We start from the raw sequence: 17,061 nt of genomic DNA, 5'->3' as shown, positions 1-17,061 counted from the left end.
GATAAAGTTTTAAGACACTTTATAAATTCATAAAATTGTTAGGGATCAATAGCTTTATCTGTGACTTCCATTCAACTAGTTTAATTTAACCTTATCTATATGATTTACCTATATGTCACAAAAAAATTCAGCAGCTTTGCTGGCTTGGTCTTGTCGTGCTAATAGAAGGATATGCTTCAACTAGAAAGGTGTTTGATTCGATAGTTGTTGGTAGAAAACACAATAGAAGACGTTCGCATCTTCGGTGGAAGGTTTAGATGATCAACAATATGAAGGTACTCAGTATTAACAACTGACGACTGCAAGTCACTAATCGCTGGTAGAGGCTAATGGATGCGATTAAGAACGATTCAAGTTTGTAATAGTCAACTAATTAGTAACATAAAGTTGTAGTGAGCATTGGTTGTAGCAATGCTAATTATTAAGTTGATGGTATCTGACATTAACAAGACAAAATATATATCTACCATTTAGCAAAAGCTCTCTATCTGATAGTTTTATTATTTTCTTTCAAATAATTTTATTGATTTTTCTTAAATGCTGTCAATTATGGAATATAAAAAAAAATATTTTTAAATCTAAAGCAACAAAATGAAATGATATGAAATAATAATAATAATTTAATCAATATAAATCCAAAGTTTTAGACAAAAAGTTTATTTAAAAGTATTTAAAAAGAAAATTATATTATACAAAAAGAAAATCAATTTTAGAACCTTTCAGTAAGTCTACACATAATCCTGAAATTTCTTAAAAATTCAACAATAAATCCTTTTAATAAATGCTCAGAAAAAAAAAATATTATATATTTAAATAATAATAACTTTTTGAAAATGCTTTCAATTTTAAGATAAAATAAAATTCTGATTTGAATATTAAATTTATTAAACTTATCTAAATCCAAAGAGGATACACAATTAAGCTTCCACTCGTCCTTCACTTCCTCATTCATCACATCGAGTAAATAAAGTAACTCGTGTTACTTCGAAACAAAAATTTAATTGTAAATTGAAAACACAAACAAAACCTGAAGCCAAATTCTGAAAATTTCTGAAAATCGACAAAAATTTTGAAATCAAGGATGTCGGAGCAGTCATGAGCCTCTTTTTGAAGCATGCCACACGCAGTGGTTTGTAGTATTACCCAAATTTACAACACGTAGTCACAGATGAAAGGGTAACACGGGACAACCCAACAAGAGATAACAACAAGGAGTAGCAAGGAGCAAGGATTTTCGTTTTCATTTACGTTTTTGCCATAATTTTTGCTAAACAAAAGAAAAGGCACTGAGGCGAGGTAAGTAATTGAGGGTCATTTCTCGTTGGTTTTATGGTTGAGTATCAATTCAAAGGATATTACTTGAGTTCTTTCATGTAATTTTTAATTAAGCAATAATGTGGTATTTTTGTGGCATTAAGTGAAGCATTTAAAATAAATTACAATACATAACAATTTTACTAATGTGTTAATTTTTATGTAAGAAAATTATTACATCAACACTTTGCTGATATTGCAATAAACAAATAAACAAAAATATAAAATAAATTCAAAATTAAACTGTGCTAAATGATTGTGATAATTATTGGAAAACCTTGACAGAGTACATAAATTGATTTTCCTTTGTCCAATAAACCTAATTAGCAAACACCGATTGTATTGGAAGTTCATTTAAAACAATAATTGTTTTGTGTTTATAAGCTAATTAAGCTGAAGTATATTTCATTGCTAGATAAAAACCAAGGTTAGAATTTTTATGAAATAAGTAGAAAAAATTAAAATTATTATATATACGATTCATAACAAATAAAAATTGTCAATGCAGTTTATATTTAATAAAGTTACGTGGCATACTCTAAGGTAAAGAGATCTTACGAGTATATATTTACAAAATAATAGGGGTATTCAGGCAACTGATTAGTTGCTTAGTTGATTCAAAAACTTCATATAAAAAAAACTTAGCATTTTGATGTAAATCAGTTGCTTGAACGACCCAAAATGCGTAATCTGATTAGTTTGTTGTATGTAAATGCCTTGGCAGCACTCGCATCAACAGCAAAAGTAAAACATACTAGTGTTTGCAAAATTGTTTACACACAATTCAAACAGCTGAGAGAGACAGCTTACAAATTTCTATACTAAAGTTCATTTTAAGTTATTATTACGACACTTGGTACTGGCAGCACTATTAATCAAATTTGTACTAATCTGAGAATCACCGAAATAGTTGATTCTCTGCTTAGTTTCATTTTTGTATGCAAATTTTTGTTGTAATCAACTACTAAGCAACTAATCAGTTGCCTGAATACCCCTAATATGCATTTAATACATTAAAATGTTGGTTAAAGGGTGGTCAGCACACACCCATTCACTTTTCATAATAAGTGACTCATCGCCGATGGATAAGACTATAGGGTCCCCTTGATTTTATATATACTACTTTAGCCGAACTATTGTTCTTATCATTAAATAGTTTAGAATTCAGACTCATTGCAAGAAACTTCAATGGGTAAGAGTAGAGACATCCAGGTGTTTTTATTTATAATAGTTGAAAAATCTTTTGTGCGGTACATTATTTTAAAAATAATGATAAAAAATGAATTGTAAACAAATATATATAATTCAAATAAACTTAATACATATTTGAAAATTATTAAATATTATTTGAAAAAATATCAAAAAAATATAGTTTTTTGCTTATTGCTTTGTGTTTTGGATCTTTTTGGAAAGCAAAAGTGTTAACACTATACAATTCTACCACACTTACCCAAAAGAAAAGTTATACTCTATTAAGACAAAATACAGGAGAATACATCTTTAATCAATTATTCTACAGGTGGTTTATGATTTCGTTCTAATATGCACGCAGTCAGTGAATAAAAACTTTCGCACCCAATTAACAAAACTCCAGAAAAATATGCGAATTTAAAACTCAAGCACGGGTTTGGGTCAGTTGGTTAAGGAGTGCTGACTCTGAGGTTCAAATTTGGCAGAACACAAGTTCGATTCCTGGTACTTACAGTCTAAAAAATTTATTTACGAATCTTTTAATACAAGTATTATTTTCAAGACCATTAATGATAGGTATTTGGCAATACTCGAAACAACTGTATGATCAGCCTAAAATTCAATTCATCGAAATAATATAAAAAACAATTTTTGTTGTTGTAGTACACTTCTTTTCGAAAACCTTTATATAATGATAATCCATTAATGTAAAGTGCTGATATGATGCCATGATGAAATTTCTTTATGAATTGTTCTATCGGCAATTGTATTAAGGCGATAGAAGCATTTTAAGCATATAATCACTATTTCATTTAGTAACTATTATAAACATATTTTTTAATTAAATTCTGCTTTCAAGTCAATTATGTTGAAGAAACAGAAATACTTTGTATTGAATTATGTAAAATTTCTTTAAAAATTTTGTTTGGTTGGTTATTTTATACTTTTATTTCTAGTTTAAATTTATAGATAATTATTTGGTCTCTTTTTTTTTTAAAAAAACTTTTATATCAAGCTTGAATTCTATACCAAAAATATTAAAGTTTCTAAGTCAAAATAAAAAACGTTGTTCTTTTAATGTGTTACACTCATAATATATACAATCAATTTGTATTGCACGTGTCTGTAGATAACATGTGTCTAGTGTTTGATAGCTATATCAACTCCATCCAAAAGTAACATGTGTCAAACGTTTGATAGCTATGTATCTCAACTCCTACCAAAAACTTCAAACTTTTTACGCTTCCATTATTATATGAAAATCAATCAATATTAAAAAAAAAAGGAAATTTATAACAATATTCGACTAGTTTAAAAATAGCCAACGTAAAGATAAAGGACATTGGCTTTTGTCAAAAAATGTATATAAACAAAGGGTTGTAAACAACTAACTACAAATGTTTAACATAAAATGTATCCTGACAGGTGATAAGAATACTAAAAATAGATACATTCATTTTAAATTTATAAATCAAATTATTTGAGTAAACACAAGAAACAAAAAAAATGTAATCATTGAGTTTTTTTTTAATTTAGTAAAAAGCAGCAGAGAAAAAATTTAAAGGTGTGCTAGGCTATTCTAATGTCTAGTAAAATTTTCCACCAAAACCTTTGCACTACACCTCTTCACTAATAATACATACTTGTATTTGCTGAAACTTCACTTAACAAATAAATAGTTTCACTCAACAACAATTATTTCACATTAAATGGTTTTATTTTTTTACATATTAATTCTTATGTTTCAGGTGTTCACGTGTTTTGTTCTCGCTTTCGTAGACACCTAAAAATAGGCAACGAATCATGCTTAAGGCTAACTAACATTGCTTACGTTTGTTTACCTTTTTATTTCGCTGTACAGTTAAAGGGTCAGTGGTTTATTATTGTAATGCTTCTTCTTTTCTTATTTTTATATTTTTTTTGATAAAGGCAAGTAAACAATCGTTGGCTTATAGCTTTACCGAGTACAACTATAGAATCTAAAGATTCAAGTTCATTGTTATTAGAGTTAATAACATAATGCGTAAATAAGCACATATTGGCTTATTTGAGATGGATTAAATGTTCCTAAATGTGAGTAGTAATATGTTCGGATATCATAAAGCTTAAATATTTCTTATTCTGTTTTAATTATTTGCTTACATTTTGTTAACATTTTCGGTTTGAGAAAAAATATATATTTTATTAAAGGTTTTTTTGTTGCTATCTTTGTATAATCCTTTTACGTCAGAACAGTTAAAATTATAGTTTTCTTAACATTTGTATGCTTTGATATTAATTTGAAGTTGAATGACTGCCTTTTATTTTATATAGCAGCTTTTGTCTTACAAGAATAATTAAGATTATTGTTAAATTTTTATTAATAGACTGTGTTCTTTGCATCAATAACTTAATATAAAAACAGCTAAATGAAGCTAATGTCTTAATTGTGTATTATTTCTAATTAAAATGAATGTTATTATCTATTAAATCGTAGATAAAGCACAAATAGAAATTATTTTGAAACACACAAATTGTTTTTATAAATGGGATCTAATTTAGATATACGTAAAGTAATTTAGTTTTTACTAAAATGTGAGTAAAGTACTAATAGCTCTCTTAATGGAAATTCCTTTTATGAAAAAATTTAATAAAGAGATTTTTCGAACAGTAGTGAATTACAACAACAAAAATTCATTTTTTTTATTATTTTAATTAATTGAATTTTCAGATAACCATACAGTCTTAAAAAATTATTTACGAATCATTAAATAGAAGAATTATTTCCACTACCACTGATGATTGATATTTAGCAATACTCAAAACAGCTGTATTGCTAACTACCCATCATCAGTGATCGTAGAAATAATTCTTGTATTTAATGATTCGTAAATAATTTTTTGAGACTACCAGTACCAGGAATCGAACTCGTGCCCTGCCAAATTCAAATCTCAGGGTCAGCACTCCTTAACCAACTGATCCAAATTTAATTAATTATATTTTTATTTTTAATTGTTAAATTTCAATACGATTCTGTTTGTAGAGGCATTATTTCTTGCACGATTTATATACTCTTTCTTATGTATAGAACCTAATCTAGGAACGTAATACTGAAAAATTCATGCTACTGTTACACCAAGAGTCGCACGGGCGAGATCAATACTTTGTCTATATTTGTGAATAATGAAAAAAATTTAATAATTTTAGTTATTCGGAAAAGCTAATCTCATTTTTGATAGTATAATATTTCTTTAAGGAACAAAAGTTGACATGTTAATAAACTTCCCTCTTTAACTAAGATTCTGTTTAATTCAAACAATTTAAACTCTAATTTTATTTTCATTCAATTTCTATTTTAATTTTATTTTTTGAAATAACTGACCCCCATTTAGCTAAACACTTCTCTTAAGGAAATAAATGTAGGCCGACGATGTCTTCTTTTAAAGATTTTTTACTACACCTATAAAGACAATGTTAAAATAGTGTGACTCTAAAAGAAAAATTTAAGTTTATCAATTATATTATTTGTATTTAAGATAAAATAATTATTCATCAATAAGATATATAAAATCAAATCTAAAATTGACATTAAAGCAAATAAGTAAAATGGGAAATTTAAATTGATTTTAAATTGAAGAGTCATTAAATTGTCAATTAAATTCAATGGCAAAAATATCAGTAAATTTAAATTAAACATAATAAATTCATTATTTTTAAGTTTGTTTAAATTTAAATGTTAACACGCAACCTTATTTGGTAGAGAATTTAATTATTGTCTGTGCATATAAAACATTATAGACAATAAAATTGAAGCAAGCAATACATGACATTTTATTTAAAATGGCAAAACTGCTTTGCAAGTGAAATGACGAATTTGTTATATATATGTAGCATATATATATATTTGAAAATAGTAGTAGATTTTTTCCTCAGCAGTTATACTTTATAGACAAAGAAGAGATATGATAGTGAAAATTAATAAATAACATAAATTTCTGATAGAGGACTACATACAGCCACCTATACTATAATGGTTCTACACCACTGTCATAAAACCAAACCTATTATCAAATCTTCATACTGTATAGTACTAAACAGAGTAGAGCATATGGCGTTAGACTATAAGTGCTGCTAAGTTAGACTAAGTATTTATATTTTTATGTGAGTTTTTTTTAGTTTATCAAGAGCTACAACATCAGCTAACTAGATAGAGTACTTTAAAAACTTATTCTAACTTGTAAGATTACTGAAGTCTACTAGAACCATTACCTGAACCATTTTAAAGCTTTTAAAGCTAATTTATAACATATATAATTGTCAGGGTCTCATTATCCAAAAATATTATGCAATTTTTTTGCCAAAGATAAAAAATCCATTATTTTAAAAACGAAATTATGTAAAAATTTGACAAGATCACATTTATTGTTTATTACTTATTGGAATTGCTAAAATGAATGATTTATTTAATATTGCCATGCTTTGTGATAATATTGAGACAAAAGGCGCACTCATAGGTTAAGTATTATATCGAACAAAAAGTATAAATAAAAGACTGCATAAGAAAAAAAAAAAGATGCATGATTGATATGTTGTCAAAAATAAATTTAAACATTATTGTAGAGAAGAAAAAAATTAACAATTGTATTCTGAAAAAATGAAATTGAAAAATAAAAAACAAATATATATAAAAAAAGTAAATTTGACAAATTGGCAATGACATAAGTAAAGTAACTTTCACAAATAACTCAGTTCATACATTTTTCGAGACATTTTGACATGCAATTTTGACAATCGAACGCATATAATTAGTGTTGTTAAACACTTTTTCTTTAAAATAAATTTAAATAATTTAAGTTGATTTTTTTTTAATATTGTCTTTACAAATATTTAACAATAAAGGGTTAAGGTTATTGCAATAAAGAGTTGGTGATCACAAGGCTTTTAGGTGATAAAACAAAAAGGAAATAATAATAATGAAATAAAAAATAGGAAAACGTAATTATTTTAATTAATATTTGGTAAGTATTGAGAATTTCATAACAATGGAATATATATTTATTAGGTATTGTAATATAAGGTCAATCTGATAACATGTTTTATTGTATTATCTAACATTATCTTGCTATGTATGTAAAATAAGTGAATATGTATAAATGAATTGATCAATAAACTCACTCTTGATTTGACTAAGGAATGAGTTATACATTATATATACATATACATTAATATAATATAAATCTGTAGAATAAATAAATAATTGTAATTTTATTTATTAATATATAGTATTAAAAAGTTATCAAACTACAAAACTGCATTAAAAATGAAGAAATTTTAAAGATTACTAAAGATTTGAGTATATATAAAATTATCTAAAATAAGAAAAGTCATTTGGGAATTTTATTCTAAAAGGAATTACCCTAGTAGCATGCATTTATAACAATCATACTATGTTCAGACAGCCAAATTTTCTTAATTTGGTAAAAATGAAATTATGTTAATTTCGAAAGTGTTCATATTGTTCCAAATTAAGGAAATCATCTGTTTTTTGTTTACAAATCAAATGTTAAAAATTACATGCTCCAAACAGCATTTGTATCTGGGAAATTTTAAAAGTTGATTATTATAACTATAAAGAACAGCATTCAATAGTTGTATTAGTTTTAGTGGATTTCAGGTTTATGAATTATTATTTGTCACTCTATTTTAAATTAATAACAGTTATTGTTTTTTCTCTATATTCAAATTTAAAAATTTGCACTACTTTCAAAACATTTTCCCTGTTTCATTAAAGTCAACTGTCACTCACATTTATTTAAAAAAAATTCCCTTTTTCGTTATCTCAATTTTATGTTTTGCTTAAAATTTATCTTATGCATAGTTGCATTTAAAATTTCCCTTAACAAAATTCCCTTAAAAACCTTAAAAATAGAATTTTGTTTGGAAAAATAAATTGAATTTCGCTGAAATGAAGATGAAATTAAGGTTTTTGTCAAATTAAGTTGTGTCTGAAACTAGTATTACACACTATGGTCTGTATGGCAATGCTCAATTTTAAAAAGCCTCACTTGTTAACTTAGCAAAAATATATTCTAATATTATTAATATTTTTAAATTTAACGAAAAATTCTAATTTAAAAAAAAAAACATTTCAAAGTATTATAGAAAATCAAATGCTAAATATATTATCGTCTGTCAGAGAAAGTTATGATCGTATAATGATAAAATGTATTCATTGTGAATTATTGAAATCTTAAGTTAAATTTTAAGTTCAGTTAAAATCAATGCCATTCCATTTATAAACAATTTTAACTATATTAATACTACTAATCTATTATACTATTGACCTTATTGCTTTTTACACTTCAACGTAATCCTTGCAAATATGACTCATTTAATTGCTGTCAACTACATTCCTTTCAAAAGCAAAATACTGTTTATAAAATAAACACAATAAAAAGAACAAAATCCTTGATTATGATTATATAAATTGAATGAATTACATAAAAATATTGACTTGAAATCAATTTTCTATACATTTTTTTGCCATCAATTCATAGCAAAGAGTAATTTCCTGTTTGTGCATAAAATAAAATTAAGCGCACTTGAAGCAGGCTTTTGACCCGAATTAACCTCAATACTCCTGCGATTTGTTCTTACCGTCACAAGATGACAAGGCGCAGAAAGTATAAAACAATTAATCATAACAGCTGAACCATCTGTAGGAAGAGAGTAAATAATAAAGAAAACATTTCCTATTCGATTTAGTGCATAATCTTCAAGAAATTTAAGTGTACACTAGAGTAAAAAAACAGAATCCCCTATAGCAAGAGCAGAAGTGTTGGCACAGTTAAAATGCGCAATGAAAAATTAAAATCGCGTCCGTACAAATTTAATATATTTTCGATAATGTCATAAAAATCTAGGAAATCTTTTCACATTGTTTTGGCTTGGCATTGTTTTCTTCTAGTAATACTACTATTTTATTTGTTCGTCTTTTGCTATATCTTATATTCTTTTTTTCTTGTTTTTTCCTTTACTATTAAATATGCCTTAATTAAGGTCATAAAATATGCACTCGTCTTGCCCTTTTTGTTGTTATTTTACGAACAGGAAAAATGTAATAAAAATTCTTTAACTGCAAAGAAAAAAAATTAATTTTTTTTTCTTACAAACAAGGTGGTCGGAAGTTATAGTTAATTTCAGCGCTTCAGTATAATAAATTAAAAATTTTCAAATTAAATTTTTATCTGTATATAATCAACATTTTTGCCAAGAATTTATGTAATAATTTTTAAAATCGCGTTTATTGTTAATTCTTTTTTTTTTTATTATTTAAATTTGTGAGATGATTTAAGTAATTTAAATTTTATATGTCACTCATACGTCACGTTGTACTGGAACTGTACTTGAGAACTTAAAAGTTAAAATTTTCTGTGTGCAAACAATTTTCATGTGAATTTCATATTAAATTTAAAATAAAATTTTATATAAACTATGTAGTAAAAAAAAAGGAATTAATATGCTATAAATAAAATTTGGAAAATTTTTGTGAAAGTTATTAAAAAAATTTTAGTATGAGTTTAAAAAATTTAGTGAACAATTTACTTTGTACAAATAAAATTTATGAGGTAATTAATAATATTAAGGTAGTTCAATAAGTTTAAACAAAAAGTTGTTGAAAAAAGTGCAATGTACTTTCCTACATATTCATAAAAAAAACAATATTATTTTAATTAAATTTTTAATACTTTGAAGATCTTGAAACTTAAACCTTTCTGAATTGAAAAAATCACATAAATTAAAACTGATTAATGTAACCTATGAATAAGGATAAATAAAAAAAATAAATAAAAACAAATAAGAAAAAACAAAAAAAAAATAAAATCATTATCTTTAGGCTGTGCTGTGTCTAAAGTGATATAGACACACAACACTACGTAGAAGTTAAAAGTAATTGCTTGATTTGATTAGTTTTATTTAACTAATTATTGTAAACTTTCTCGTTTTCAATCATGTTTATTTTAACAAAAATAAATATGTAATAATAAAGAGAAGTCAGTGAGCCCAAAATTGGATCATATTGAAGAGCTGCTCACCAGCGTGAACCTTCAAGTTGCTCATATTGAAGAGCTGCTCAAGAAGTTTCACGAGTCAAAAGCTCACGAGCTCAACTGTTTAATAAAAAGCGATTTATTAGTTTATTTGCTTTATGTATTTTTATACACATATTATCTAGATGTTAGGTATTATTATATGGCTATGGGATAAGACCGGCTATGACAAAAATGAATATGGGAACATTTGACATCAATCGGTTGTTAGTGTTAACTTCAAGATATATTTATATTAAAATTATTCTTTATACAATTTAAATGCTGTAGTTATTTTAATATATATTTAAAAACTTTATATTAAAGAAGAATTATAATTTATAAATTCTTATATAAAATGAATATTGCAAACTATTAATATAGACAAATTTGTAGTATTAAATCCAAGTTATATTTATGTTATTTTTTATACAATTTAAATTATCTAGCTATTTTTATATATATATGTTAAAAACTTAACATAAAGTGGCCTTTAGACATCAACGCGCGTTGACAAACACACGAAGTCTTCTCTCTCCATTACACATTAAATTTACCAACAATTTTTTAAACACGCCTCCAGCAAACAATGCAAAATTTGTTCGCTCATCAGTATTAAAGCAATCGCTGAAGTGTCAACAGCGGCTGCTATGCGTAATTTCCTTACGAAAAATGATGTTTTACATTTAATTTATAATTTTAATTTATATATTTATATTTATTTTTATGATTTCAATTTATATATTTATTTTTATATATATTATATTTTATATAATTTAATTTTTTTTTTTTGGTATATTTTAATAACAAATTTTCCGTAGGTGCACAATGCAATTAATATTTAAAACAAAATTTTCATTGTAATTTAATGTTTGGTTATTTTTTTTTAGCCCAAGGTTATTAATATTTTAATTCTTCTTAATAACATGTTTTGGAAATTAAAAAATTTTACCTAGGTAGAAAATACAAATATTTAAAATAAAAGATACAATTCATTCATATTTGCAAAGGATCGCTTGCTAACGACAAATCATGCGTGCATTTAAACGATGTTTACGCTTCTACTCCTCAAAATAAATTAAATTTTGCATGCCGACCAAATCCGACTGTATATGCAAAAACACGAGCGTGGTTGAAGAAATATCAAAATTTTTTGATTTTCGTCAACACATTTCTTAAAATTTCAAATGTTACTATTACACAAACAAATTTCGCATTTCACAAAGTAGGAGAAAAGTAGGAGAAAAAATTCTCATGTGAGAGCGATTTTTTAGTATATTTGTTGTTTTATCTGGGGCGTGTTTTAAAAATTGTTAAAAAATTGTTTGTGTAATGGCAAGCGCGCGTTGACAACGAACGTTGCTGTCTAATGGGCCCTTAAAAGATATAAAAGCTATTATCAAGTTATTATAATATATTTCATTATCAAGCTATTTCTAATATATATTTCAAAAACTTTATACAAAAGAAGAATTATAATTTATGTAGTTTTATATAAAAAATTTTAAATAAAATAAAAATGATTATTATCTACACATTGCATAGTTAAGTAGGGAAAAAACCTCAAGTAGGTAAACCATATTTGACTAATGCGACCATAAGTACACCTCATAATATCTATTATATTTCGCAACAAATCCACATGTTCACAAACAAGTATAAAATGAATATAAATATATTTAAAATAATTTTTTTCAAAATTTTCAGAAAAAAGATTTAAGAAATTTGTTTAAAAAATTATTGCATACAAATAATTTTTTAGTCATAATATAAACAAGTAATTATATAAAGCGGAAAATTTTTTCAATTATCATTAATTGTTGCAAAATCAATTATTTAATTTTTATTTTAATTGAAAAAATGATTTCTTGACGATTTTAACAAATTTATTGAAAAAATTATATTACGAGTTTCAGACAATATGTTCGAAATTTTTTATATATAAAAATAAATAATTGCAGTGACGCATTCAATTTTTGGCTGACAATTTTATTACCAATGACTATTCTCAGTTTACCCGAAACTTTTAAAATTGAAAAATGTATTCTGACATTATAAAAAAAAAATGCACAGACAGCACATATGTTATTTATTAAAAATAATTTTTAAAGCTATTAATTTCATATCAATTTTATTTTTTTAATTTGTATTTTATATTAATTTATTTCTTTAAAAGAAAATTTAACCCAATTTTTATACGGTTAAGGATTTAGTGAATTGAATATTTTTCTATAATTTAAATTTATTTCCATGCAAAAGCTATAAGAAGTCATTGACTTCATGCTTTATAAAATGAAAAATTTTTAAAATCATAATATGCACTAGTTGCATAGGTCAACGACTTACAAAGTCATATGGCATGAATAATGATATGAATATATATGCATTTCTTTAAAATTATTTATGTAAAAAAATTTATAATAAAAAATAATTTTCATTAAATCTTGTGGGACACCCGGCTTATAGTAATAGAATTTTGAATATTATAAATAGAAAAAATTAAAAAAATATTGAATTAAAACCACAGGTTTTTTTAATTATTTAAATTTTTTGACTGACTATTCAGCTGATTAGGGTATTATCAAATATACAACATCAGTTACAGATACCATTTTGATTTGATATTATTGATATAATATCTCTCGACTGCAAGTATTGTATTATCAAAAATGAATCAAAATATATTATGGATACTTTAAATATAAGTAATAAATTATATTAATTAAAATATATCTGTTTCTAGATATATAGTAAACTGCAATTTAGAAGTTAAAAATATTAAAAGTGTATTATGCGCCCCACGGAGCGAAGCTATGCAATTTTTTCTGCTAACAACCGACCTTGCTAGAATCAAACACACTCAACTCTTTGAATGAAAGCCAAAATGTCTCCCGTAGAGAATTCTTTTTAATATCAATTAATAATACGAAAATATTACTAAAAAAAAAAACTAAAAGTAGCTTACATAGCAGTTTTGGGACTAATGTTTTCAGGGTCTTTGGAATACGTTCTTTAACATTTATTATTTTAATCTTTTAGTATTTGTAACAGATCTCTTCTTTACTTGTTTACATTAGAATACCTTAAAATACTTTTATATTTTTAGCATACATTTTGAAATATTACTATATATTATTACTATATATAACTGTCTACCATTCTAACATTCCCTAAATGAATCAATTTAAGAGATATTTATAGTGTAAATATTCGATTTATTAAAATTAATTCAAGTCCAAAAGAACAATTAATAAAATATTTGATACAACCTTATAAAATCAAAAATATAATTATATTTTTTCATATAATTTTGATTAAAAATATGTAATTATTATAATTACAAATTAAATTAAAATTTTTTAAACTTTTAAAGTACATAAAACACGCAAAATTTGATTATAATATTTTTATATTAATATAGAAAGCATATAATAAATATTTCTAAATATTACTATTTATGGATATTAGGACACAACAGTTCATCAATGGATATTAGGACACAAAAGTTCATCAATGGACGCAGTGCTACAATAATAATGCATATTTGACAATTAAAACAGCTGAATGGTTTGTCAATAAATCAATCGTATGATATACGTTTTAAAGAAGCCTACCATTTAATTTATAAAGCACTATTAAAAAATAATATATATATTCATTCATTTAAATGGTAATAGCAATTTTTAAATGGGACACCATCTCAATACTTTTATTTTTCTCAAGAAAATAAAAAATGCTATGTAAACTAGAACTGAGAAAATGCTTTCTTTTATCCTTCAGTTTAGCAGACTTATATCTCTAATACCTTAAAGAAAAAAATAAAAGCTATGCGAATAAATTAAATAGAATCTCAACTCAATTGAGATGGCATTGTCCATTTTCTATAAATTTATTACATTTTCTTTTACTTTGCAAGTTTCTTTACTTAATACTTTTCACTTCAAACTTTTCAATACGGTATTAAATATAAAGTAATATAAGTATTTTTTATTTATAACTACTCACGTTTTACACTCTGAACTACTTGGAGCTCGTAACTCGAGCATTTGTGATGTTCTTGTCTTAATCAAAAAGAATGAATTCTTATCGGCAGCCTCTTGACGTACCAAAGTCTCTGAATCGATATTCATAATCGGTCTGACAGGTTTATTATTGACTTCAGTGTTGCGTGCTGCATGCAAATATTTCAACGAATATTTATCGTCCTGTTAGCAGTAATAAAGTGTATGTTGTGCATGAAGAAATATGAAAATAAATTTAATTTATTTAATAAACAAAAGCGTACAAGATATTTATTGAGATATCTAACCTGTTTTGTCAGCAAAACAATCATACTGTCGAATAATAAACCATGCAATTGTATGCTAGGATTCTTTTTCATTGTTAAACTGCCATCGTGTATGAGACGATATTGCGTCAAATCCAAATTCTGTAAATAGAAATAAGATAAATGTTATTAAAATATATAAAGATTTTAAAATTAAAAAAAAAAAAAATTCTATATATTGTAACATACAATATATAATTAAAATTAATGACGTCAATTAATTGAAAATTATTATTTATATGAATGTTTGTAAATGGCTCATAAATTCTTATAACATTTGTATTTATTAAAAAAGAAAAATTTAATTTGATTTTAATGTCAGTTATGACGGTAGTGACTATTTTACTTAATTTATATTATTGTATGTAATGGAGATGTTTCGAACAGTACTTTATTTCAAGACCACTGATAATGAGTATTTGGCAATACTCGAAACAGCTGTATGGTCAACCAAAAATTCTATTAATTAAAAATAAACAAAAATTTATGTTGTTGCAATACAGTACTGTTCGAAAGCTCTCTAAAAAAAAATATATTTATAATAACAAAAGTTGACTTAGTCAGCATTACTAGTTAATAGCAGAAAATTAAATATAATAAACAAGTCAAAAACTTTCTTACGTAGTAAGTATACGACATATTTTTACATACCTTAAATTCATCTTTATCGAAAGACTTGTCCAGTTTGCGCTGTATATTTTGTAATCTAATATAATATAAAACAAACATTAATTAATATACATTTAAAGAACATTTATAATGGTTTTATTTCATACTTATGCGCATCTTCCGCAGTCTTGACAGCCTGATTAACATCAACAAGTATCTTTTTTGATGATTCTAACGCACGTTGTATGGCATCAGCTTCAGTTGCATTTTCAGGCACCACACGTATTGTCACCTTATAGAGATTTTCAAACAGCAGAGGATATTTTGTGAGACGTTGCAATACTGTCGGTAACAAATCTTTCAATTGTAAGCGACGACAAGCCTTATGTGATTCTGCTTTGGAGAGTATCTTTTGTAATTGTTCATCTTTGCGTCGTTTTTCTTTTAATGCTTCAAGCGCAATTTGTTGTCGCGCACAAAAATTTGCAGCATATTCTCGCAACTCTTCACCAGAATGTCCATCAAACATACCGGCAAGGAGGTCACCGACATGCGAAACAACATGGTTATGTTCAACACGACGTTGTTTCAGTTTTTGTTCAAAATTGCTATGCATATCGCGTAAAGCAGGTAAAGCTGGCGGAAATAGTAACATGAGGTGATCATTTGAGAGTACACCACTCTCTTGTAATGGACAAAAGAATAGACGATCGAGTAATTTAAGTGTACGTACATGACTACGTTCGGTTTGGTAAATTTCTATAAAAGAAAAAATAATTTATATATATAAATATTAATTTTGATGTATTCGAATGAATATTGTAAAATATTTACCATTTATAATCTCTTGTCGTTTCTTTTCAGCATCTGCTAAAGCTGATAATACATCTGCTGTTACATTTGAACTCCAATCAACCTCAATGAGATCGTCTTCATCATCACTTTCAAAATTCCATTGACGTGCTAACTGACCAATAGTTGGACCACCGGGTCCACCAATACTACCACCCCAAAAACTAGCATTCGAAGAACCACCACCAATACTACCATGAAATGAATCTTGATGGCTATGTTGGTGCATATGATGCGGATGATGTGAATGTGTTGTTTGTGCTGTTGTAGTACCGGCACCACCAACTTGTTCCATTGAAGTGCTTGGACTTTCAGATCCACCACCCGAGGAGAGACTAGAATTGGAACTTGCTGTATAATTGGAATTTGAAAGACCCACATCAGTTTGCTCATCACTATAAGTAGAATAAAAAATATATAAAAATTTAATAAGCTTTAATTATTAGATAAATGTTTAATGTGTATAATATCAATATAAAAAATAATATACAATATGGCGAACGGATTTTTTCAACAGATATAAATGATTAAAGAGATTATAGTTTAAAATAAACAATGAATATAATGACTTTAACCATTTTCACTAATATTTATTTTAATTTTATTATTATAACATTATTTTAAAGTACTAAAGTCAGCACTTCAATTAAATTATTAACGTTTAAAATACAAAGGCATTTAAACATTTTAAAGCATTAA

The 17,061-nt window shown here is 25.6% G+C and overlaps 1 protein-coding gene across 1 annotated transcript in view; it reads right to left on the bottom strand.

The window, feature by feature from the left end:
* LOC119679413 overlaps positions 1-17,061 on the bottom strand; it is a gene marked incomplete at its 5' end in the record, with an annotated part of 72,227 nt that overhangs the window by 32,484 nt on the left and 22,682 nt on the right. The window contains 5 exon segments of the mRNA XM_038091758.1: positions 14,580-14,779; positions 14,884-15,003; positions 15,553-15,607; positions 15,678-16,269; positions 16,345-16,757. Coding sequence (XP_037947686.1) covers positions 14,580-14,779; positions 14,884-15,003; positions 15,553-15,607; positions 15,678-16,269; positions 16,345-16,757 — 1,380 coding nt within the window.

Source organism: Teleopsis dalmanni, chromosome 2, assembly GCF_002237135.1.
Source record: "Teleopsis dalmanni isolate 2A chromosome 2, ASM223713v2, whole genome shotgun sequence".
Classification (NCBI taxonomy): domain Eukaryota; kingdom Metazoa; phylum Arthropoda; class Insecta; order Diptera; family Diopsidae; genus Teleopsis; species Teleopsis dalmanni.
This window is presented reverse-complemented; position numbering and strand designations above follow the sequence as displayed.